At 42.2% G+C, this 26,728-nt stretch overlaps 1 protein-coding gene across 2 annotated transcripts in view; it reads right to left on the bottom strand.

Moving 5' to 3' along the window:
- LOC115113551 (protein C-mannosyl-transferase DPY19L3-like) overlaps nt 1–20,083 on the bottom strand; it is a 37,102-nt gene extending 17,019 nt beyond the window's left edge. Inside the window, exons 1-4 of one of the 2 annotated variants that reach the window (XM_029641328.2) lie at nt 19,982–20,083; nt 18,662–18,782; nt 4,345–4,472; nt 217–307 (exon numbers count right to left, since the gene is read on the bottom strand). In XM_029641328.2, coding sequence (XP_029497188.1) covers nt 217–307; nt 4,345–4,472; nt 18,662–18,773 — 331 coding nt within the window. In that variant the 5' untranslated portion in view covers nt 18,774–18,782; nt 19,982–20,083. The other variant, XM_029641329.2, reaches the window with a different exon arrangement.
- Between the last annotated feature and the right edge of the window lie 6,645 nt (nt 20,084–26,728).

The raw sequence follows: 26,728 nt of genomic DNA, 5'->3' as shown, positions 1-26,728 counted from the left end.
TTAAAACAGAGGGAATTCATTTGATGAGGGCGATAAGACGACTGTCCGGTTTCAGAGTGAAGGAAATGTTCGAAAAGTGAATGGGCTCATTTCCAGGGCATTGAGTTCGGAAAGAGCACTTGTGACCAGTAGAATATCCTGAGGGGAATGTGGGAGTAGGAGGGGCTAGCCTATATCTACTGTGGCGTGCAGGGAGTAACGGTCATTGTACCATACCTTGCTGTATGGAGGGAGCTCTCAACATCTGTTTATAGTACGAGTAGTACAGGCCACATTCTGTCCGAAAGGAGATTTCACGCTCAACTTCCTGAAATATAAGTAGAGATGGAAATACATTTACAAAACATGAAACAATATAAAAAACAAAAGATGAGTTATTCATATGGAAAACAGGTACAGCACATTTGGAAAGTATTTTTCCACATTTTGTTATGGTTACAGCCTTATTCTAAAATGGATTAAATACACCCCCCCCAAACAATCTAAACATAATACCCCACAAAAACAGGGTTTTAGAATAGAAAATAAAGAACTGAAATATCACATTTAAAGTCAAGGGGTCTGAATACTTTCCGAATGCACTGTGTATGGCAAAACTTTACAGAATAATGTTCAATGCATGTACAGCCGTTAATACCGTCGGGGCCATAAACATTTAGACTATAATAGACTGGTGCAGTAAAAATGTTTGGTTAAGAATGAGAAAGTGCAATATAACGTCCTCCCCTGAGACATCGTGCTGGATACGCAACATTACTGATGTCCTGTGGGAAATGACGGGTAGTATGAGACCTGCAAATGGATGCACACGGGAAGGACATAAAAGAGATTACGCCTCTTTAGAAGCTTCTAGAATTCAAAAAAAAGAAAACCTGAAAACATGTAACCACAATACAGCCACTCCAACATTTGCAAAATTGAATTTGAACATTGAAACAATCTCCAGTGATCACATAGTAATGGAAAGTCAGGATGAAAAAAGACAGGCAGGGAGCTTCTCTTTTTTCCCCCAGACAGTGGAAATCAAGAATCAGCATCATGATTATGATTATATACAAAGAAATATCAATAGAGTGATTGTGTTTAGCTGTGTTGTTTGCTAGCTCCTCTGAATAACAGTGTCCTGAAGAGAGAGCCCATTTTCTTTGCCAGCTGAAATCAAGCATCATCGGCTCCATGTTATGGATGTATCCAAATAAATGTCACTAGAAAACAGCTTAAACAAACGAAAATGCAGCTACTTTGCTGTAACTATGGCTACACTCTTTGACTTGACTGTACATTTGCCGTAGTTTGCTAGCTAGCAAGCAAAGGATAAGAACGTTGCCAGCCAATATGGCAACCGAACCGATAGAACAATCAACCAGCAGGCTTGAGTAGCAACCCTAGATTTGTGTCGGGACTATATCTTGTGGAAGGAAGAAATAGTATGAATAAATTCATCAAAATGAAATTTGAATGAAAATATGTACAATTATTATTTGAATATGTTGGTAATCCGTTGTATAAAAGTGATACTGCCTTCAGAGCCGGTGTTTGGGGGGATATATTGGCACCGTTGGCCAGCCTTCGACTTCGTCTCGGGCCTAACAACACCCGTGCCAATATATCTCCCAAGCACCGGCTTTTCTGGCATTATCATTTAAATAAATGGTACCGCAGTCGAGTATCTGACCAAATCGAGCGTCTAACCACATTTCACAATATTTTAGTTCTGGGTTAACAAAGATTATCTTGCCAATGACCATTTCTTCAACAGTTGAATATTTTAAAGAATGTTAAGCTGTATTGCAAGTACTTTCCAGAAAGGGCAACATCATCCCATTATACAAAAGGGGTGTACCGTGCTCCCTGTCAGGGTTGATGACATCAGCAGAGCACAGCTTACCTTGAGGTGAGAAAACCACAGCAGGTTCTCATGTATCGAGTAAACACACCAGGCATGAGCCAGCCCAGTCAGCACAGCCAATACCAACCCTGCTGCTATGACAACAGTCTGCCAAGGCCACAGAGGTGGAATGCTCAGACGGTACCAATTCTGGGAATCTCTCTCAGAGTCTTCTCTTTCACTGACCCTTAAACCCCCTCTTGCTCCACCACAACTTTCAGCAGACACATCATCCTGAGAGATGCCCCAGTAACACGCCAGCTTGCGCAGTCCTCTCTTGCGTATTTCCATGTCTGGAGGCATGGTTTCTCATGCACGTCTTGTCTCTAACATCCAGCAGTCACCCACTGATGAGAAAGTACCCAGGTGGAGTCACGATAAGAACCTCTTCACAAGGTTTACACCCAAGCTCACTCCTCTCACGGTCCAGCAAACAGTCTGAGAAAAACAGGCCACTCTCTCTGTTTATTTTTTCCCAGTCACTCTTTTTTAACTGCCCAACATGTCTAATAACCAGTTGATAAAAAGAAAAGAAAAAAAGAAAGCAATCAGATTAGTTTTACAAGGCCATTAAAAAGCCTTTAAAAGCAAAACAATCTGCAGCGAACACGTCTGAGGGACCAGCTCGGTCCGTGATCTGGAAGACAACTGAAATTGCCGGATAGGGAAGGCGAAACAAACCCACAACTGGTGACCTCTCGGCACATCTATAAAGAAAAAGAGAGAGAGAAAGGAAAAAGCCATAGACAAAAAGCCTGGAACACCATTTGGAAAATGTTAAGATGTTTTTTCAGACCGCTTAAATATTTCCAAAAGCGGAGTGAGAAGTAGACTGAAATAAGCTCCGGTAGGTGCTACAACGGTCACCGACATGACTTCACACGTGATGAATTTAGTAGGCCTGGGCGCAGCTGCCACTCTGTGAACAGCGATGTCCCAAAGGAAATAACTAAGTGACACGCCTGCCTTTCAGAAAAACTACCGTAACATACAGTCAACGTAGAGCCAAAACTGACTCAACATGTGGACTGAGCTTAAAAAAACCATATGGAATCATTAAAGTCGGCCTCTTTCAAAACGACTCCCAAACAAAGCAGACATGGCCGGCCTTCTCCCATGCAGCCCTCTGAAGTCACAATAGATTAACTGCAACAATCACCACTGACTCCACTGGCACCAAGAAATGGAAATGAATAAATCAGCACGTTCAAGTCCCCACTAAAGCCTGATTCAGTCGAGACGCATTGTTCCTGAGGAAAGATGATGAAACATAAGGGGAGGAAAAAAGTGGATCGTGTCTCTATCGCATGGTTTATCCCGGATCATGGTCATCTCTACCAGACATCAGAACAAAGCATGAATCATATAAGGTGGTCCCGGTAGTCATAGGATACCACTGCCGTCTAGGCCATTCAGTGTTGTCGCTTTTTCCACAGTGTGGATTTCATAGAAAGCCACAACTAGAATAGCATTAACAGGCATCAGGCGTCACACACACACACACACACACTTTTCTGGGAAACTGCTAGGCTCACAATGTGCAGTGATGTCATCCTCTTGAACACTGTGTTAAATAAACACATGGAGTTTGAATAGAGGGGAGTCGCTGCTGCCAGCTCTGTAAAGTGACCCGTATATATTATAAATGAGAACATCTGTCTACCTTCACAGATAGACAGAGGCAGAGAACTGGAAAACAACACAAAGACAAGAAACCCGAATAGAATCAAATATGTGCATCCACGCAGGTTAGCTCAATTAGGTGTGCGCTTTGATTTCCATGACACACTGGCAAATTATTCACAGCTTGGATGCGTGTGTGAGCTGAGTCGGGCTGTGCATTTGTGTGGGAGGTATACACCTGGACTCTCAGAGAAAACACAGCAACCGGGAGAAGAGAGCACCGTGACGGAAAACCTGTTGAATACCACTGCTCGTGACAAAATCAACGCCCGGGAATTATTGAGGAGGGAGGCCTGACAATAAGCTCAAAATGTGGTCCACCTAATGACGTCCCAGACCATAGGAAAGGCACTTCACGTCAGACTGAACATGACATACTATCCTTGGACAGAATCATATGTTCTTTTATACTGTTCTGGGAGGTTCTTTTACCGGCTCAGGGTGGATTTGGTAACAACCATTGGCTTGAATTTCATGACTTTGGTTATAAAAAGGTGTGAAAAGTCTATCTGATTTGAAAGACGTGGAGAATCCATCTGTCTGTTTCAGCATGAGGTGTTTATGACATTAGGGAATCCAACGAAGGACATAGATCATGACTCCAGATTTATCATAGAAGTTACACTTCATCAAGATCTCTTCCGTTCTAAACCAAATTCGTTATTGCGAACAACTTGACTATATGATTTCCAACGTGATGTTGACGAGGGGTGGGGTGCAGGACAGTCAAGTGACAGCGGTCATACAGAGAGGCCATCTCCGGGGATTCTCACCTTAATGTTGGAAAACCACAGGTCATTTTCGTGGAGCGTGGCCACATAGATGCAGGACAGCATGCCAAGACTAATTCCCACAGTCCAACCTATGGCAACCCATAGCACTGTCCTCCATGTCCATACGCCTGAAGAGAGAATAACATAACACAAAACAATATTAAAATGTCTCCATTGATAGCCCATACAACTTTGCCTAAACAAGGTTCTCGTATGTATGCATGTCGCGTTGACCAATGTGACACCACGCCTAACAGGGTGCTAGGGATGACCGAGGAGGCAACAAGAGATACTGAGATAGGGTGCATAAAATGCAGGGTTTTTTATCTAATTTGCTAAATACAAATTATGACTCGAGAAAATAAACCAATACTGAGATAGGGTGCATAGACGAAATTGATAAATTAATTGAAATGAAAAATGTCTCAACTTTAAAAATAAAAAAAATACACACGATGCATGATATGAAGTCTGAATGTACTGATCAAATTTGAAAGACAAAGTTATTTTGGCATTAGCAGTACACAAAATCAGTGAATTAAAAGGTACTTTGCTATTTCAACACGTCAAGGGAAAAGAGTTCCCCCGCGGTGAACAGGGGGGGGTGCATTTCCCAACGCCTCTCCAGGAATATACTTGAGTATCAAAATTCAGCTCGGACCTCCTTTAACAGAACCCAACCGGCATCCATGATGCGCAGACATGGAGCCGGTAACCGCAGAGACACGGAGGTAAACATGACATTATATAGAACCTTTACTGTTTGTTGATAATGGTTAACCGATGAAAGTTAGATGGAGTGAAATTACACCAGTGACAATGTAAACCATGAAGCATGCATTCAACAGAGAAACAATGATAACAAATGGCACGATCGTATTTCCGCAATGAAGTCATGGTATATAAGAAACAAGAGCAATGGTGTCACATCCTCATTTCTATATTATGTGTATCACCATGTGTGTAGTGTAAAGTGACTGCTAACGTGCATAAATTATAAAGGATATCTGTTCGGCAGGAGTTTTTACTGCGCTGTCCTCGGTGCGGCCTTCACACACTCCCCCTCCAGCTGTCGGGCCACCGGGGGAAGGAAATCAGCCGTGACATTGTCCTTGCCAGGGACTTGGCTGATTGTGAATCTGTAGGGCTGCGCGGAAAGGTACCAGTGGGTGATGAGAGCATTCGAGTCCTTCATCCTGTCCAACCACTGCAGAGCCTGGTGGTCCGTCTCCAATGAGAACTCCAAAGATGGAAACTAAATGAATCCAGAGCCAACTTGACTGCCAGGCACTTCTTCTCCACTGTCGAAAACAGAGCCTCTCTCTCTCTCTCTCTCTCTCTCTCTCTCTCTCTCTCTCTCTCTCTCTCTCTCTCTCTCTCTCTCTCTCTCTCTCTCTCTCTTCTCTCTCTCTCTCTCTCTCCTCTCTCTCTCTCTCTCTCTCTCTCTCTCTCTCTCTCTCTCTCTCTCTCTCTCTCTCTCTCTCTCTCTCTCTCTCTCTCTCTCTCTCTCTCTCTCTCTCTCTCTGAGATGTAGGCAATAGGATGGCAGTCTCCCGGCTCACCCTGAATATCAGCTCCTGCACCACACTCAGAGGCATCAGTTTGCATGGTAAAAATATTGTCAAAATCAGGACTGTACAGCACAAGTTGCTTACTCAGAGCTTCATTGATATCCTCGAAGGATGTCTCCGCCTCTTTTTTCCACTGGACATAGTTTAGACAGGTTCTTTTTGTCAGATCTGTAAGAATGGCAGTTCTGGCAGAAAAGGTAGGGACAAATCTGCGGTACCAACCTGACATTCCATGGAACAACCAGGACTCAGAGGTCTTGGTCTGGGGGAGAGGACATATCTCAATGGCCTGGACTTTCTTCACCTGGGGCTTGATGATGCCATTCCCGATCACATACCCAAGGTACTCAGTCTCAGTCTTGGCAAAGGCACATTTGGATGTGCTGCCTGAACGTGCTGAAAGACCACCTTCAGATTAATTTCCCAGGTGGAGCTGTGGATGACAACATCATTGATGTAGGCTGAAGCAAAATCTGACAGACCGGATAATACCTGATTGATGAGCTGCCGAAAGGTGGCAGGGGCTCAGTGACATCCAAACGGCATGTCAAAAACACAAAGACAGTTAACACTTTCGGGAGTACAGAAATTGGGGCGGCAGGTATCCTAGTGGTTAGAGCATTGGGCCAGTAACCGAAAGGTTGCTGGATCGAATCCCCGAGCTGACAAATTAAAAATCTGTCGTTCTGCCCCTGAGAAAGGCAGTTAACCCACTGTTCCCTGAAGATGTGGATGTCGATTAAGGCAGCCACCCGCACCTCTCTGATTCAGAGGGGTTGGGTTAAATGCAGACGATACATTTCAGTTGAAGACATAAGTGGCGAAAGTAAGGAGAATAATTATTCTGTCAAGGAAAATATATTTTTTTAAGTAGAGGCTTAGAAACATCACAGTGTGTAAATGATAACATTTGCAGTGCAGGAAATGAAGAGTTTGATTCAAATGCTGGAAGTGAATTCTGTAATTCAAGGATGAACTAAACAAATGATCAAAAGCTGTGTGCATTGAGGAAATAGGCGCCTGGCTCAAATAGAAGCCTGTCTACAATAACACTTGTGTTCAGTGATTTAAGCAAATAAATGCCTACACTATTAATTGAAGTTTTATGGCACCACAATTTGGTCCTATGGTTCATGTGAATAAGTATTTTTTAGCATAGAGTATGTGCTAATATGCATCTACTGGTATAGCGGAATGCGCCATTTTCTCAAACTCTTTAGGGACTATTGTGATGAGTCCAAAGACCACATTTGGAGTGAATATTACATTTAGTCCATGAGAATATGTTTAAAAACTTTTTTTTTTAAAGCATTAGTGTTATAGTCAAAAAAGGTTCATTGTTAATAGTTTCCTTATTTTTAAGATATCATAGCCAAACTTAACATGGTTCATCGTGGTAGTCTTTGATGACCTTTACAAGTTTCAAGTTAATAGGCCATTGTGAATTGGATTTACATGTATTTATTGGTGTTATTTGGACTTACAGTTCATGAGTTTTTAAAGGTTTTCCAAAAAATCTATCCCTCATCTATCACGAGGAAATACACCTACATGCTAAGTTGGAAGTCTATAGGTCAAACAGGGTGGCAGATAAGGAAATCAGTCAATTTAAATCATTTAAATTCTTTAGGTTCTAATCTATGGATTTCACATGACTGGGAATACAGATCTGCATCTGATGGTCACAGATGCATTTTTAAAAAAAGGGTAGGGAAACCAGTCAGTATCTGGTGTGACCACCATTTGTCTCATTCAGCACGGCACATCTCCTTCTTTTAGAGTTGATCAGGCTGCTGATTGTGGCCTTGTCCCACTCCTCTTCAATGGCTGTGCAAAGTTGCTGGATATCGGCTGGATATCGGCGTGCACTATAACACGCAGTCGTACACGTCGATCCAGAGCATCCCAAACATGCTCAATGGGTGACATGTCTGGTCAGTATGCAGGCCATGGAAGAAATGGGACATTTTCAGCTTCCAGGAACTGTTTACAGATCCTTACGACATGGGGCAGTGAATTATCATGCTGAAACATGAGACGATGGCGTCGGATGAATGGCCCGACAATGGCCGTCAGGATCACATCACGATCTCTGTGCATTCAAATAACCATCGATAAAATGCAATTGGTGTTCATTGTCTGTAGCTGAAGCCTGCCCATACCATTACCCCACCATGGGGCACTCTGTTCACAACTTTGACATCAGCAAACCGCACGCCCACACAATGGCATACACGCTGTCTGCCATCTGCCCGGTACAGTTGAAACTGGGATTCATCCATGAAGAGCACACTTCTCCAGCGTGCCAATGGCCGTCAACGGTGAGCATTTGCCCACTGAAGTCAGTTATGACGCCAAACTGCAGTCAGATCAAGACCCAGGTGAGGACGACGAGCACACAGATGAGCTTCCCTGAGATGGTTTCTTTGGTTGTGGCTGGTCTCTGACAATCCCGCTGGTGAAGTAGCCGGATGTGGAGCTCCTGGGCTGGCGTGGTTACACGTGGTTTGCGGTAGTGAGGTCGGTTGGACATACTGCCAAATTATCTAAAACGACATTGGAGGCGTCTCTTATGGTAGAGAAATTAACATTAAATTCTCTGGCAACAGCTCTGGGGGACATTCCTGCAGTCAGCATGCCAATTGCTTGCTCCATCAAAACATGGAGACATCTGGGGCATTGTGTTGTGTGACAGACAAAACTGCACATTTTAGAGTGCCTTTTTATTGTCCCCAGCACAAGATGCACCTGTGTAATGATCATGCTGTTTAATCAGCTTCTTGATAATCCATCCACCTGACAGGTGTGGCATATCTTGGCAAGGAAGAAATGCTCACTAACAGGGCCGTAAAGAAATTAGTGCAACATTTGAGAGAAATAATATTTTTGTGTCAATGGAACATTTCTGGGATATTTTATTTCAGCTCATGAAACATGGGACCAACACTTTACATATTGCGTTTCATATTTTTTGTTCAGTGTAATATCCATAAGGAAGATCAGGTAGACAGCAGTCTAAGACATAAGCAGCAGACACATCCAAATACATGTTTGTAGTTAAGCACAAGGAACTGAATCACATGAGCCTACTAAGCTATAGAGACATATTCACAGAGTATTACAAACATTAAAAACACTCTTTCCATGACATAGGCTGACCGGGTGAATCCAGGTGAAAGCTATGATCCCTTGTGGTTGTCACTTGTTAAATCCACTTCAAAATCAGTGTAGATGAAGGGGAGGTGAGAGGTTAAAGAAGGACTTGTAAGCCTTGAGACAATTGAGACATGGATTGTACAGTGGCAAGAAAAAGTATGTGAAACCTTTGGAATTACGAGGATTACTGCATACATTTGACATAGATGAATTTCAGATCAAATTGTAAGTCGCAACAATAGACAAACACGGTGTGCTTAAACACATTTCTTGTCTATATTGAATACATCATTTAAACATTCACAGTGTAGGTTGGAAAAACTATGTATGTGAACCCCTAGGCTAATGACTTCTCCAAAAGCTAATTGGAGTCAGGAGTCAACTAACCTGAGACGAATCAATGAGACGAGATAGAGCTGCCCGGCCCCATAAAAAACACTCACAAAATGTGAGTTTGCTATTCACAAGAAGCATTGCCTAACGTGAACCATGCCTCAAACAAAACATCTCAGAGGACCTAAGAGTAAGAATTGTTGCCTTGCATAAAGCTGGAAAGGGTTACAAAAGTAACTCTAAAAGTCAGTCCACGATAAGACAAATTGTCTATAAATGGAGAAATGTCAGCACTGTTGCTACTCTCCGTCCTGCAAAGATGACTGCAAGAGCCCCCCTTCAGAATGCTTGATGAGGTTAAGAAGAATTCTAGTGTGTCAGCTAAAGACTTACAGAAATCTCTGGAAGATGCTAACATCTCTGTTGACGAGTCTAAAATACGTAAAACACTAAACAAGAATGGGGTTCATGGGAGGACACCATGGAAGGAGCCACTGCTGTCCAAAAAAAAACATTTCTGCCAGTCTGAAGTCTGCAAAAAAGCACCTGAATGTTCCATAGTGCTACTGGCAAAATATTCTGTGGACAGATGAAACTAAAGTTGTGTTGTTTGGAAGGAACACATAACACTATGTGTGAAAAAAAGGCACAGCACACCAACATCATTCCAACTGTAAACTATGGTGAAGGGAGCATCATGGTTTGGGGCGGCTTTGCTGCCTCAGGGCCTGGACAACTTGCTATCGTCGATGGAAAATGAACTCCCAAGTTTATCAAGACATTTTGCAGGAGAATGTGAGGCTGTCTGCCAATTGAAGCTCAACAGACGTTAGGTGATGCAACAGGACAAAAGGAAAAAAAGACAAAGTAAATCAACAACAAAAAGGCTTGAACAGAAGAAAATACGCCGTCTAGACAGTCGGCCCGGACAGTCCTGACCTCAACCAAATTGAGATGCTCAAGAGAGCGGTTCACACCAGACATCCCAAGAATATGTTGGAATTGAAAAAGTTTTGTTAAGAGGAACAACCTGTTATTAAATCCAAGGGTTCACATACTTTCCCCAACCTGCACTGTGAATGTTTACACGATGTGTTCAATAAAGACATGAACAATTATAAATTGTTTGTGTGTTATTAGTTTAAGCAGTCTGTGTTTGTCTATTGTTGTGACTTAGATGAAGATCAGATAACATTTTATGATCAATTTATGCAGAAATCCAGGTAATTCTAAAGGGTTCACATACTTTTTCTTGCCACTGTATGTGTGTCATTTAGAGGGTGAATGGGCAAGACAATAACTGTATGAGCCTTTGGTAGTAGGTGCCAGGCGTACAGGTGTGTCAAGAACTGCAACGCTGCTAGGTTTTACGAGCAACAGTTTCTTGTGTGTATCTAGAATGATCAACCACCCAGCCAACTTGACACAACTGTGGTGTTGTGACTTGACTTTAACAACAATATGAAGACTGTTATTTACCTAATTAACTGAGTTTAATTTTTACCCAATTAAATTAATCATGTAACAATTAACTCATTGGGATCTGGGGCACCACGAGAGCAGTTCTTTAAAAAGTTACCATCTCCCGAATTAAACTCTAAAAAGGGTCTTTACCTATCACTTCTATAAACGGTCAACTTATTAATCACAACCTCGTATCATATCATCATTCTGAACAGTGGTAACCTCCTTGCATCTGCAAAAACCCAATTTGTTTAGCCTGATGTCAGTACTAAACAAATTGATTTAATCTATTTACTAGATAATTAATAACACGATAAACATACACACTTAATACGTTAAAAACAGGTCCCTAGCGGAATGACAACAACGTGGCTTCTTGCGACAAAAGAGATGGAGAGGGGGAGCAGAGAGAGACAGAGACACTTAACATTGGTACATTTAGAAACTACTCTCACTTACAGTAATCCTATACCTTGCACACGAACCGCCACCCTCTTTGAGTAAGAAATCATGAATGTATTTACAGGAAATGTCTTGGAAATGTCTTGGTTCGCCAGATCGCTCTTGGTGGACAGGGGCGCCTTAGAAAGGGAGTTGGGCCTTTTCCATGCATGCTAGTAAGGCTCTGATTGTCCAAAATGGTTTTCAATTTTCATACTGTTGTCCTTCTTTGTAGTTTTCCGGTATCCGGTGACTTGTCGTGTAGTCCTGAACAGTAATACGATGGTTTGAGCAGCGTAGTAGAATGGTCCTACTTGTATTTCAAAGATACTTTACTTAGGACAGCTAATCAGCAGTACCAGTGATTGTCCGGGAGGTGAGTTTATCGACTCTACATCTACCATAGTTCAAACTACTTTAAAACATGCAGGTGTATGCTTTTCTGGTCTGATGTGTACATTTCTTTACCCATAATTTATGCATTTTGTTAGAAAGGGGCGGTTCCGTCAGGTTGACACAATCTCTGACCTCACTCGGGGGCAGTGGCCCCCTGTGCACAGTTATAAAAAAACAATTATCTCTTACAGCTACCCAAATCATATACCTCTCTTAACAAAAACACTTTCATCATGTTTCAAATCACAAGCACAACGCATAGTATGGAAACTTCGCACATGTCGTGGGTATACTTTTCAAGTTACAGTATTTCCTTTATAACATTTTTAATGACATCGCAAAATCACAAACAAAATGACACACAAACCATTCTATGTTAGAAATATTGTTCCAGTAGTGGCTTTTGAAGGTGATAAAAAAGTAGCTTGAAAATAAAGAACATTCCTTTGGTGAATATTGGAGAGGGAGACCTCAAACTTCTCTGTTTGATTTACAGCAGGACGTGAATTGTTAATCACCACTAGTTTGTTTCTTACACCGCTTGGTGTAGAGGTCCTGGATGGCAGGCAGCTTAGCCACAGTGATGTACTGGGCCGTACGCACTGCCCTCTGTAGTGCCTTGCGGTCAGAGGCCGAGCAATTGCCGTACATGGCAGTATTGCATCCAGTCAGGATGCTCTCGATGTTGCAGCTGTAGAACCTTTTGAGGATCTCAGGACCATTGCCAAATCATTTTAGTTTCCTGAGGGGGAATAGGATTTGTCGTGCCCTCTTCACGACTGTCTTGGTGTGTTTGGACCATTGTAGTTTGTTGTTGATGTGGACACCAAGGAACTTGAAGCTCTCAACCTGCTCCACAACAGCCCCGTCGATGAGAATGGGGGCGTGCTCGGTCCTCAGTTTCCTGTAGTCCACAATCATCTCCTTAGTCTTGGTTACGTTGAGGGATAGGTTGTTATTCTGGCACCACCCGGCCAGGTCTCTGACCTCCTCCCTATAGGCTGTCTCGTCATTGTCGGTGATCAGACCTACCACTGTTGTGTCGTCTGAAAACTTAATGATGGTGTTGGAGTTGTGCCTGACAATGCAGTCGTGGGTGAACAGAGAGTACAGGAGGGGACTGAGCACGCACCACTGGGGAGCTCCAGTGTTGAGGATCAGCGTGGCACATGTGTTGCTACCTACAATCACCACCTGGGGGCGGCCCGTCAGGAAATCCAGGATCCAGTTGCAGAGGGAGGTGTTTAGTCCCAGGATCCTTAGCTTAGTCATGAGCTTTGAGGGTACTATGGTGTTGAACGCTGATCTGTAGTCAATGAATAGCATTCTCACGTAGGTGTTCCTTTTGTCCAGGTGGGAAAGGGCAGTGTGGAGTGCAATAGAGATTGCATCATCTGTGGATCTGTTTGGGCGGTATGCATATTGGAGTGGGATAATAGTGTTTCTGGGATAATGGTGTTGATGTGAGCCATTACCAACCTTTCAAAGCACTTCATGGCTACGGACGTGAGTGCTACGGGTCTGTAGTCATTTAGGCAGGTTGCATTTGTGTTCTTGGGCACAGGGACTATGGTGGTCTGCTTGAAACATGTTGGTATTACAGACTCAATCAGGGACGTGTTGAAAATGTCAGTGAAGACACCTGCCAGTTGGTCAGCACATGCCTGGAGCACACGTCCTGGTAATCCATCTGGCCCCGCAGCCTTGTGCATGTTGACCTATTTGAAGGTCTTACTCACGTCGGCTATGGAAAGCATGATCACACAGTCGTCCGGGACAGCTGATGTTCTCATGCATGCCTCAGTGTTGCTTGCCTCGAAGCGAGCATAGAAGTGATTTAGCTCGTCTGGTAGGCTGGTGTCACTTTGGCAGCTCGTTGCTGTGCTTCCCTTTGTAGTCTGTAATAGTTTGCAAGCCCTGCCACATAAGACGAGCGTTGGAGCCAGTGTAATATGATTCAATCTTAGCCCTGTATTGACACTTTGACTGTTGGATCGTTCATCGCAGGGCAAAGCAGGATTTCTTGTAAGCTTCCGGGTTAGAGTCCCGCACCTTGAAAGCGGCAGCTCTACCCTGTAGCTCAGTGCGAATGTTGCCTGTAATCCATGGCTTCTGGTTGGGGTATGTACGTACAGTCACTGTGGGGACGATGTCCTCGATGCACTTATTGATAAAGCCAGTGACTGATGTGGTGTACTCCTCAATGCCATCAGAAGAATCCCAGAACATGTTCCAGTCTGTGATAGCAAAACAGTCCTGTAGTTTAGCATCTGCTTCATCTGACCACTTTTTTATAGACCGATTCTCTGGTGCTTCCTGCTTTAATTTTTGCTTGTAAGCAGGAATCAGGAGGATAGAGTTGTGGTCGGATTTACTAAATGGAGGGTGAGGGAGAGCTTTGAACGCATCTGTGTGTGGAGTACAGGTGATCTAGAATTGTTTTCCCTCTGGTTGCACATTTAACATGTTGATAGAAATTTTATAGAACTGATTTAAGTTTCCCTGCATTAAAGTCTCCGGCCACTAGGAGCTCCGCCTCTGGGTGAGTGGTTTCCTGTTTGCTTATCTCCTTATACAGCTGACGGAGTGCAGTCTTAGTGCCATCATCTGTCTGTGGTGGTAAATAAACAGCCACGAAAAGTATAGCTGAAAACTCTCTAGGCAAGTAGAGAGTATGAAATCCTTGTCAACTCACTGTGCTGTCAGACTCAGCATGCTCATGGGGCTGACATCGCTGGTCCAAATGTCAATCGTGAAGCTAATGGCAGTGATGCCCATAGCAAGTAGCTCATGGATGTGCTTCAACAAAACTGTGCAACTCCGGTAGGGCAACATCTGAAAAATAGTACCTACTTGGTATATAGTACGTACCTATAGTACCTACTTCCCTGTCTTAGCTCAGTTAGGATCACCATTTTATTTTAAGAATGTGAAATGTAAGAATAATAGTAGAGAGAATGATTTATTTCAGCTTTAATTTCTTTCATCACATTCCCAGTGGGTCAGAAGTTTACATACACTCAATTAGTATTTGGTAGCATTGCCTTTAAATTGTTTAACTTAGGTCAAACGTTCCAAGTAGCCTTACACAAGCTTCCCACAATAAGTTGGGTAAATTTTGGCCAATTCCTCCTGACAGAGCTGGTGTAACTGAGTCAGGTGTGTAGGCCTGCTTGCTCGCAAATGGTTTTTCAGTTCTGCCCACAAATTTTCTATAGTAATGAGGTCGGGGCTTTGTGATGGCCACTCCAATACCTTGACTTTGTTGTCCTTAATCCATTTTGCCACAACTTTGGAAGTATGCTTGGGGTCATTGTCCATTTTGAACACCCATTTGCGACCAAGCTTTAACTTCCTGACTGATGTCTTGAGATGTTGCTTCAATATATCCACATAATTTTCCTGCCTCATGATGCCATCTATTTTGTAAAGTGCACCAGTCCCTCCTGCAGCAAAGCACCCCCACAACATGATGCTGCCACCCCGGTGCTTCATGGTTGGTGTGGTGTTCTTCGGCTTGCAAGCCTCCCCCTTTTTCCTTCAAACATAACAATGGTTAGTTCTATTTTTGTTTCATCAAACCAGAGGACATTTTTCCAAAAAGTAAGATCTTTGTCCCCATGTGCAAACCGTAGTCTGGCTTTTTTATGGCATCATTTTCTGGAATTTTCCAAGCTGTTTATAGGCACAGTCAACTTAATGTATGTAAACTTCTGACCCACTAGAATTGTGATACACTGAATTATAAGTGAAATAATCTGTCTGTAAACAATTGTTGGAAATATTACTTGTGTCATGCACAAAGTAGATGTCCTAACCGACTTGCCAAAACTATATTTTGTTCACAAAAACTTGTGGAGTGGTTGAAAAACTAGTTTTAATGACTCCAACCTAAGTGAATGTAAACTTCCGACTTCAACTGTATGGCTCTGGTTCAACCTAATAATCTAATATTGAATAAAGTACTTTTGCTTTCAGATGCCATTGAAAACAGAAATAAGCTGTAGAAACAATAAAGTGACCTCTCTGCCCGTTTCAGTAAAAAGCTGATGGATGGAGCTGGAGAAATGTAACCACTCTCAAAGTTATGGATGCAAGGACTGACCATCCATGATACCAACATGAAAGTTAACCATGTTTTGAGGTTATATAGTGTTTGTTCATATTCCCTGTATCACATTAAAATAAAGTATATTGGGTTCTGACGGGGTACGGCAGTTGAACTAAACTCATGAGGCATTCATAAATTGTATTCTTTAAGAATCAAATGGGTACATATCATTAATAATTTATAAATCCCCAAAATGGATGTAGCAACTGCTGATTGCCCCATTAAAAAAAAAAAAAAGTTACAGGGGAAAACACTGCAGTAAGTCTGCTCACCACACAGATGTGTTGTGTCATGTGGTAAAAGGGCACTCATGCGCAGTCAAGGAATGGGCAATGTATTGACAATTTAACATTTTCAAACTGGCAGAACCGAATCCAAACTAACATCAATATATTTTATTGAAAAGAAAGATTAGACTGCCCCTGCACTTTCAAGTAGACCTCTGCTGTGGGGTAATGTTTCTCGTCACCATGGACATACTGGAGAGCAACTTTAGAGTCTTGGTCCTACATGTGGGTAGGAACCCAACTTATTCTGCACCAGTCTGCCAGTGTCTACCAGTGCCCTGACAACCTGGCCATCGAGTGAAACAGCAATGTCCTGCAAAGGGGGATTCTCACCCTGCTCAATGACCTTTGGCCTTGGCACAACACACGTGGGCTACTTTGGCATTGTTCCTGGGGCACAAGGGCTTAGTATGACCTTCCTGACCACACTGGGGACAAGTGGGAGCTCTGCCTGGGGGCCTAGAGATAGGGCCTTGACTAAAATGACTATCCCCAGGAGTGATAGGTTTGCCTATGGCTGGAGTAGTCTTTAGGTTCTGGAAGTACGGTGTTTGTTGCCCCCTGAGTTCTTTGGCTGCTTGCCACAACTCCAGGGTTGGACCCGGCATCGGGCAACCACAAAGGTGTCAGCATGGGCTGCAGATTCAGCAGTGGTTGCCGTGTCATGCTCCCTGGCCCACGCATACGGAGGTGCTGTTCAAGGATAATTGTCTTTCCTACTTGCGTCAGTCTTGTTAGCGGGCGGCACCCACTTCCCATAAAAGTCCTTCAGAAGGACATAGAGCTCCTTGGACGTCTCCTCTGGCTCTACCTCCAGGGAGCGGAAAAGCTGTCCGTAGGTCTCTGGGTTGATACTGTACTATGCTAGGAGAGCCTTCTTTAACTTTAGCATAGACTCGTGACTCAGTAATGTCCATGTGAACATAAGCACTCCTAGCCTTACCAGTAAGCAATGTGATCAATCTGATTGCCCTGTCTGCTTTTGGCTACCGATATAGTATTGTAAATCTCTCGAAAGTGGTTGGATAATGTCATCATTTAACTGCTTTAACCTGGACCCGATACGGACCTGTACGTGGACTTGGATTAGGGTCAGATGGGGAAGGACACTGGTCAGTCTGATCAGGGGTTAAGGTCATCAGGGCCCAGAGGGCCACCGGGGAGGGAACCTGCAGCTCCTAGGCCAGTGTCCCTACCATCGACCTCAGAAGAGCCACCTAGTGCCTGGTCATCCTGCTCTATTCCTCCAGCTGCAGAAGCCCGAATTGGTGCTGCATTGCTTTCCACCTTTGCGCCTGTCGATCGGCCTCCCGATCCAGCCTGATGTCGCACATCTGAACAGGAGGGTCAACTCCTCCAATGTGGTCCCACCTGGATTGTCTGGTATGGGCTCACCTCATTCACCCAGGTCTTTGGCCACACCTTCCACATGGAGAGGTGGTGCCGGTCCTGGTTTGTCCCTTTTCGGTCCCATGGTTTAGTTCTCTTGTTTTGTCAAAAACAAAAAGAGAAAAAAAATCTATCTAAGCTAAACTACCTCTACTCAGTGCCTTCTACTGGTCGTCCCACCATGTTAGGGATGAGCAAGGAGGCAACGAGAGACACTGAGATAGGGTGCAAACAACAAAAGGGTTTTATTTTTCAAATTTGCTAAATACAAATGATGACTAGAGAAAATAAACCAAAGTGCTTTAAAATAGACAAACCAGATAAATTAAGTCTCAGCTGTCCTAAAGTCTCAACTTAAAAAATAAATAAAAAAACAGATCTAAGGTGCAGGAACAGAACATACAAAGCTTAACTGACAAGAAGGGACAGAGAGAATATATGCGGAGTAGTCAGTGCCATTCTCTACCTGAAGGGCGGTTCGCAAAACATTCATTTTAAATACACATCGTCATGATATAAAGTTTAAAACGTGCTGATCAAATTTTAAATAGAGTTATTTTAGCATTAGCTGTACACAAAAATCAATGAATGAAAGGTACTTTGCTATTGCCATTTTAACACGTCACGGGAAAAGAGTTCCCTCCGCGGTGAATAGAGGGGTGGCATTTCCCTTCGCCTCTCTGGAACCATACTTCAGTTTCGGAATCTCGCTTTGACCCTCCTTTACCAGAACACAGCCGGCATGCCGTGCAGACATGGTGCCCGTAACTAGAGCGGCGCGGCGGTAAACAAGACATTATATTACAACTCTCACTGTTTGTTGATCATCAGGGTTAAATTAAAGTTAGATGGAGTTAAATTATACCAGTGACTGTTACAATGTAAAACTATGAAGCATGCATTCAACATAGAGAAACGATGACAACAAATGGCAAGATAGTATAGAATTGCTGAAATACTATGTGTATGTGAGCGAGGTCATTGTGCTGCGAACAGCTCCGCTTCCTCCTCTGTCCGACTGCCCCGTACCAGTCTCAAACCAGTGAACCTCTTGCTTCGCAACACACGTGACCACCCTCCTTGACAACATTCAAATGGGTTGAGACACACAAGAGATACCAGTTGGGTGGCTCCATCAGCAACATGTAAACACTGCGCATGACACTAACCATCTGAAGACCTCTCTAAAGGATCCGCTGAAGGGTTCAACCTCTGGCACAGGACTTCTGGACCAGCCTCCTTACTTCCTTTGCTGCCCTTCCTCTGCCTAAGGGCTGTCATGGTGGCTCACTGAAAAAAGGAGGGGCAGCTATTTAGTCTTCCACACAAGATAGGGATGTACACACACACACAGCCAAGTACCTGAACTCCTCCACGGAGTTGAGAGCAGACTAGATTTGTTTTTTAAATGAATCTCTGACTCCTTCAATTCTCTAATTGCCATGCGCTGATACGTAAACATGTTTAATTCTTACACCCTTACCGTGTACCTATGTTTATCCTGTTGTTGAATGCCTTCGGATTTCAGTAAACATACTTTTTAATAAAACGTTAATCAAATACAATCAGACCGTTTCCTCGTTGCTGTTGCTCTAAGATGGCAACTCGGCTCGAATGCACATCTGCGAATTTAATCGCAACAGGCTGTAGTTGTATTTGATTAACATTTGATTAAAAAGTATGGATTTCAGCAAACAAATAAAGGCACACAACAAGAGGACAAACATAGGTACTCGGTAAGTGAACGTACATTTACACCACACCGAGAGAGAGAAAGAGCAGAACGTACATTTAAATGCTTAACATGCGAAGAGGGTAGCATCCAGTCACACAATAAAATAAAAAAAGACCTGTTAAAACAACATCAAAGTGTGATGCTGCGAGGCTGAATGTGGCTCCTTGCCTCCTCCAGTAGGCTATTGTCCAATGATATCCCATCCTATATAGGCTATGGAATTGGAATCATAATGGACACCTGGAGTATAATGCAAATCATCTCATATTTATGACGTGTCATTGTATAGGTACTATTGCCTTAATATGAACAGCAAACAGCAATGTTTACACCGTTACGACATGGGCCGGACTGCAAAATCAACGTGTCCCCCGATGTCATCAAATGTCATCTATCGAAAGTGTGTCGAGTCTCCATCGTCCTACGCTACCGTTACAATTGTGCAAAAATAAAAACTAAACAAAAACATTTTTGTGGTAACCCATGAAAATCCTCAAAACAAACTACACAATTGTCTCATGCTTTTCATTCATTCGCTGTTTTTATTCATTCACACAGGCCTGGGTTGCAGCGGCATTTCCTACTCACGCCGCTGCTAGGATGTCATGAAATATCAGATCCCATCACTCGCTAATCTCGGTCTCTTCGAATGGACAGCATCAGCATCGGTTTCATGATCGCTCGATAATGAAATTCGCTTTTGATAGCAACAAAAAAGGATTTGATTACACTTGTTCATATATTTAAGCCTCACCCTCGACAGTGCTTGCAATCCCTTATCGGATGTCCAAAGGTTTCTACTCTCTTCCCTCCCACCGACACTCGATACATGCGTAGAGTCTCTAGTTTAGTCGAATATAGGCTTGAAACAACTAGAGAAACTTGAAACAAAGGGGGGGAAAGATTTGGTTAATATGCAGACGAAAAACTGCTACTTTTATGTATAAATTAATTAATAAATACGTATAATTCTGGTCCTATAAAAATCGATACACACACACAATAGCACATTATTAACCTGAATGTCAACATCAAAAAGACAGCAACTGACAATTGTGAACAGTTTGTATACATCTTACATACATAATGTAGCCTAAGTACCACCACCACTAAACAAATCAAAATATATTTTATATTTGAAATTCTTCAAAGTAGCCACCCTTTGCCTTGATGACAGCTTTGCACACTCTTGGCATTCTCTCAACCAGAATGCTTTTTCAACAGTCTTGAAGAAGGAGTTCCCACAAATGCTGAGCACTTGTTGGCTGCTTTTCCTTCACTCGGCAGTCCAACTCATCCCAAAACCATCTCAATTGGGTTGAGGTCAGGTGATTATGGAGGCCAGGTCATCTGATGCAGCACTCCACTCTCCTTCTTGGTCAAATTGCCCTTACGCAGCCTGGAGGTGTGTTGGGTCATTGTCCTGTTGAAAAACAAATGATAGTCACACTAAGTGCAAACCAGATGGGATAGTGCATCGCTGCAGAATGCTCTGGTAGCCATTTTGTTAAGTGTGCCTTGAATTCTAAATAAATCACAGACAGTGACACCAGAAAAACACCCCCACACCATCCCACCTCCTCCTCCATGCTTCGCGGTGGGAACCAAACATGTGGAGATCATCCGTTCACCTACTCTGCATCTCACAAAGGCACGGCGGTTGGAACCAAAAATCTCACATTTGGACTCATCAGACCAAAGGACAGATTTCCACCGGTCTAATGTCCATTGCTCATGTTTCTTGGTCCAAGCAAGTCTCTTCTTATTATTGGTGAAACCTCGAGTAGTGATTTCTTTGCAGCAATTCGACCATGAGGGCTTGATTCCTCAGGAGAGCCAGTTTCATCATTGAAGAAACTTTAAAAATTCTTGAAATGTTCCATATTGACTGACCTTCATGTCATAAAGTAATGATGGACTGTCGTTTCTCTTTGCTTATTTGAGCTGTTCTTGCCATAAAATGGACTTGGTATTTTACCAAATCTTCTGTATACCACCCCTACCTTGTCACAACACAACTGATTGGCTCAAACGCATTAAGAAGGAAAGAAATTCCATAAATTAACTTTTAACAAGGAACACCTGTTTATTGAAATGTATTCCAGGTGACGACTTCATGAAACTGGTTGAGTGAATGCATAGAGTGTGCAAAGCTGTCATCAAGATAAAGGGTGTCCACTGAAGAATCTCAAATTTTGAAATGTTGAACACCTTTTTGGGTTTCTACATGTTATTTCACATTGTTGACGTCTTCACTATTATTCTACAATGTAGAAAATAGTAATAAATAAAGAAAAACCCTAGAATGAGTAGGTGTGTCCAAACTTTTGACTTGTATGGTATGTGTAAATATTGTACAGATAACGGGTGATGATAATAATAGCAAATACATGTATGCTTATGGTTGTGAGGCATATGCTGATACTAATTATTTATGAATAGTGCAATGAGTCCCTGATATTATATTATTGAATCATTTATTTTTACAGGGAGAGCATATGTTTTTATTTGAGGTGCTTTAAATGTCAGAAGTATGCAGAGAACATGAGCACGCACGTACACACACACACTTTGTCACACATTGATTTATACATTGATTGGTTGGTTGCAAAGGGCAAGTTTTTCGGTTTGATATTGATATATTTTGTGTATTGTACATTGTACATTGTCGGGTAGTTATTATTAAATACTGTACCAGTTCCTTATGAAAATAGTTCATTCAATTGCATGTCATCTTTATTATACTTAAAACGAATACATCCACATTGGTGGAAATGAATTACCCATAAACCCCAGGACAGCGCATAGCCTATTCTTTGACCTGGTTGTTATTTTAATCTGAAAGTCCCCATTAGAATACATCTCATACTTACATTACCCAATGTTCACTACATCGATCTGAAATAATGACCACTCCATAATTTATTGTGACATATACATTTTTAAAGATCAAGTTATGTCACTCCAAGATGGGGAGTAAACAAGTCCAAATTGAATCATTACATTGTGTGGAGACCCCATATAATTTCTTTGAGATATCAGACATTGTAGAGGACAAGAGAGAAGTCTCTGGGCATCCAGATGGAAAAAAATGGAAAGTGCAGCTGCTGACATGAAAGGGCTGAAGATTATCAAAGAGATTTAAGAAAATAAATTGGCTTGCCGCTTGTAGGAGCACAGGATTATGGGGGAAGAAAGGCGTAAATGTTTAATGGCTATCCTTTTTTTCATGTAAGGTGCTTGTTTGTCTTGGTTTCTTTCTTGATAAGCACAAAGGAAAAGTAGGTTGAGCACTCTCTCCCTTGCTCCCTCTTCTCTCAATTCCCCAACTCACTCATGCCATCTCTGGGAAGTTCAAGAAGTAAGACTGTGAGTGAAAGGCCTTGGCCTATAAAAGTTAAACCTTCATCTTTCCCAGAAGACCATATTGGAATTCTTAAGCCATGGGATAGAACACTCTCTGATTTATTCTTTTTACTTACTTGAACACAAAATAGGGGTTTTAGAGCATGGCAATTTGGGATCTAAACTGTAAAGGCCTAAAAGTCACTTGAATTGAGTGTGAGTCCAGAGTCCTTTTCTTAATTTTTTTTCAATTTTGTCTTGATCTCCACTTTCACGGGGCCCATTAAAGGTTTAGGTAAAAGCTTGATCTTGTAAACGAGTGAGTTGGTGAAATTATTTTTCTTAGCTGCTCTGAGAGGTGGTCAGGGATTCCTGTAAAATGAAGAGATTATAGAAGCAGACATTCTGATTCCCAATGAGGAGAATCCATCCTCTGCTTATCACTACACTAGCAGCCCGGGGTTACAGCACTTTAAGAGGGGAGAAGCACAACCATGTGAAAAGAAAGCTTCCCTTACCATATTGAGTTCAATTCCAGATCAATTTGCTATGCTCATCTACATTTTAATATTGTCTGGATACCCCCCGCCTAGGATTGAATTATCCTAAATGTGAACCTGAAAATAACACTGCTAGCACCTTGCAATACAGTCCGCTTGCTTCTTCCCTCTGTAGTGCCAAACTAGTGTTACCACTATGAGATGGGGACCGCCCATGTTGATGGATGTCCTTATCTAACATGTAGCCTCTGTGATAGAATTTAAAAAGACAATCGCAGTAGAAACAATAACAATGTGACACCCTGCCCGTTTTGGTAAAAAGCTGAGGAATGGGGCTGGAGAAATGTAGCCACTCTCAAATTCAGAGCTATGGAGGCAAATACTGACAATCCATTGTATCAAAAGTATAGTTTCAACCATGTTTTGAGGCAATGCAGTGTTTGTTTACAATTACATTGTTTAAAAAACGATGGAGTAAAACAAGATTATATTTTGGGCTCTGATGGGGTAGGACAGTTGAACTAAGCTCATGAGGCATTTTCAAGTTACACTACATGACCAAAAGTATGTGGACACCTGATCGTTGAACATCTGATTACAAAATCATGGACATTAATACGGAGTTGGTTCTCCTTTTGCTGCTACAACAGCCTCCACTATTCTGGGAAGGCTTTCCACTAGATGTTGGAACATTGCTGCGGGGACTTGCTTTCATTCAGCCACAAGAGCATTAGGGAGGTTGGGCACTGATGTTGGGCGATTAGGCCTGGCTCGCAGTCGGCATTCCAATTCATGCCAAAGGTGTTCGATGGGGTTGAGGTCAGGACTCTGCGTAGGCCATTCAAGTTATTCCACACCGATCTCGACAAACCATTTCTGTATTGACCTTTGTGCACGGGGGCATTGTCATGCTGAAACAGAAAAGGGCCTTCCCCAAACTGTTGCAACAAATTTGGAAGCACATAATCATCTAGAATGTCATTGTAAGCTGTAGCTTTAAGTTTTCCCTTCACTGGAACTAAGGGGCCTAGCCCGAACCATGAAAAACAGACGCAGACCATTATTCCTCCTCCACCAAACTTTACAGTTGGCACTAGGCATTGGGGCAGGTAGCGCTCTTCTGGAATCCGCCAAACCCAGATTTGTTCGTTGGACTGCCAGATGGTGAAGTGTGATTCCTCACTCCAGAGAACGCGTTTCCACTGCTCCAGATGTCCAATGGCAGTCCCCTTCTATGTGGCCTACTACTTCGCGGCTGAGCCGTTGTGGCGCCTAGACGTTTCTACTTCACAATAACAGCACTTACAGTTGATCAGGGCAGCTCTAGCAGGGTAGTAATTTGACACACTGGCTTGTGGGAAAGGTAGCATTCTATGGCGGTGCCACATTGAAAGTAATTCACCTCTTCAGTAAGGCCATTCTACTTCCAATGTTTGTCTACGGAGATTGCATGGCTGTGTGCTCAATTTTATACACCTGTCAGCAATGGGTGTGGATGAAATAGCCAAAACCACTCATTTGAAGGGGTATCCACATACTTTTGCATGTATAGTGTATATTCTTTAAGAATCAATGGGTACATGTCATTCATTTAAAAGTCAAAAAATGGACGTAGCAATTCCCACTTTAAGGTCCGGTGATGAATGAAACCTTTCATACATGTTTGCCCATAGTAGAAGTGGTCAGAAAGTGACATGTTGGACCTGAACACCAACACATTCAGGAGTTAAAGGTGCTCAAAGTTGACCCATTTTGCATACCCCACCCTACCATGAGAGAGTCATGTCTTCATTACTGAAAAAGATAAACGGTTGAGTTTGATATCATTGGAAAACGTACAAACATGGTTGTCAAACTATTTTAGAATTTCATGAAAAAAACGTTTTTTGAAGGCCCAGTGCAGTCAAAAACATGATTAAAATATATATATATATATATATATATATACTGTACCAATCAAAAGTTGACACACCTACTCTTACAAGGGTTTTTCTGTATTTTTACTATTTTCAACATTGTAGAATAATAGTGAAGACATCAAAACTATGAAATAACACATATGGAATCATGTAGTATCCAAAAAAAGTGTTAAACAAGTCAAAATATATTTTATAGTTGAGATTCTTCAAAGTAGCCACCCTTTGCCTTGATGACAGCTTTGCACAGTCTTGGCATTCTCTCAACCAGCTACACCTGGAATGCTTTTTACAACAGTCTTGAAGGAGTTCCCACATATGCTGAGCACTTGTTGGATGCTTTTCCTTCACTCTGTGCATGTGATCATATAAACACAATTTTGAAGTTTAGTAAACTCAACCCAAACCATCTCAATTGGGTTGCGGTTGAGTGATTGTGGAGGCCATGTCATCTGATGCAGCACTCCATCACTCTCCTTCTTGGTCATAGGCCTTACCCATTGTTTCTATTGAGCATCTTTGAGATGTTTCTACAACTTGGGAGTCCACCAGTGGTAAATTCAATTGATTGGACATATTCCTTCAGACCACTCCAATTTAGCAGGTACACTGTTGAAATAAATATAAACTTCCAATTATTACCAGAAAGATGGCTGCTGGTACAAATGTCAACTTGAAAGGAAATTGATATATGATGTATATTTCCATTTTAAGTCAATAGGTTTCCTAAGGAAGAGTGGCAGTATAATTTCAACAATTGATATTCTCACTCAAGTCAACATTATCTGACGTGTGGACCTCCAACCATCTTTGTGATATCATTTGAAAGGTAACTTTTGAATTGTACTCACATTTTAGTATTCATCAGGCAGAACATGACACTCACCCTGTATTCAAGAGCATAAAACGAAGGTGGGGGCAAAACAAACACCTCTGATGATGTAGAGTCGGGTCTAAGCCATGACATAGACTGATCAGGTGAAAGCTATGATCCCTTAGATGTTACTTGTTAAATTCACTTCAAATCAGTGTAGACAAAGGGGAGGAGACAGGTTAAAGAATAAATGTTTAACCCACGAGACAGTTGAGACATGGATTGTGTATGTGTGCCATTCAGAGGGTGAATTGGCAAGACAAAAGATGGAAGTGCCTTTGAACGGGACATGGTAGTAGGTGCCAGGCGCACCAGTTTGAGTGTCAAGGACTGCAACACTGCTGGGTTTATCGTTTGACACTTTAGAGTCCATGCCCAGACAAATTGAGGGTGTTCGGAGGACAAAAAGTGGTGCAGCTTAATATTAGGAAGGTGTTCCTAATATTTTGTACACTGTGCATGTGATCATATAAACACAATTTTGAAGTTTAGTAAAAATTAACTACAAATGTGTAAAAGGTTAAAAAATTACAATTTTACCAAAAACCTTTTCAATAAATAAAATAGTTTGACAACCTTGTTTGTAAACTTTCAAATGATAAACTCAACTGTTTATATTTTTCAGTAATGAAGACATGACTCTCTCATGGTAGGGTGGGGTATGTTAAATGTTCAACTTTGAGCACCTTTAACTCCTGAATGGGTTTGTGTTCAGGTCCAACATGTCACTTTCTGACCACTTCTACTATGGGTAAACATGTATGGAAGGTTTCATTCAAATCAAAAGGGGTGCGGTCAAAAAGTGATAAAAAAAAATATCATATGGAATTGATCCATACACTTGTTCAATAGAAAAACAACCACAG

This window comes from Oncorhynchus nerka, linkage group LG28 (assembly GCF_034236695.1).
Source record: "Oncorhynchus nerka isolate Pitt River linkage group LG28, Oner_Uvic_2.0, whole genome shotgun sequence".
Lineage (NCBI taxonomy): Eukaryota > Metazoa > Chordata > Actinopteri > Salmoniformes > Salmonidae > Oncorhynchus > Oncorhynchus nerka.
Note: the sequence above shows the minus strand (reverse complement) of the source record. Positions and strands in the feature narration are given on the sequence as shown.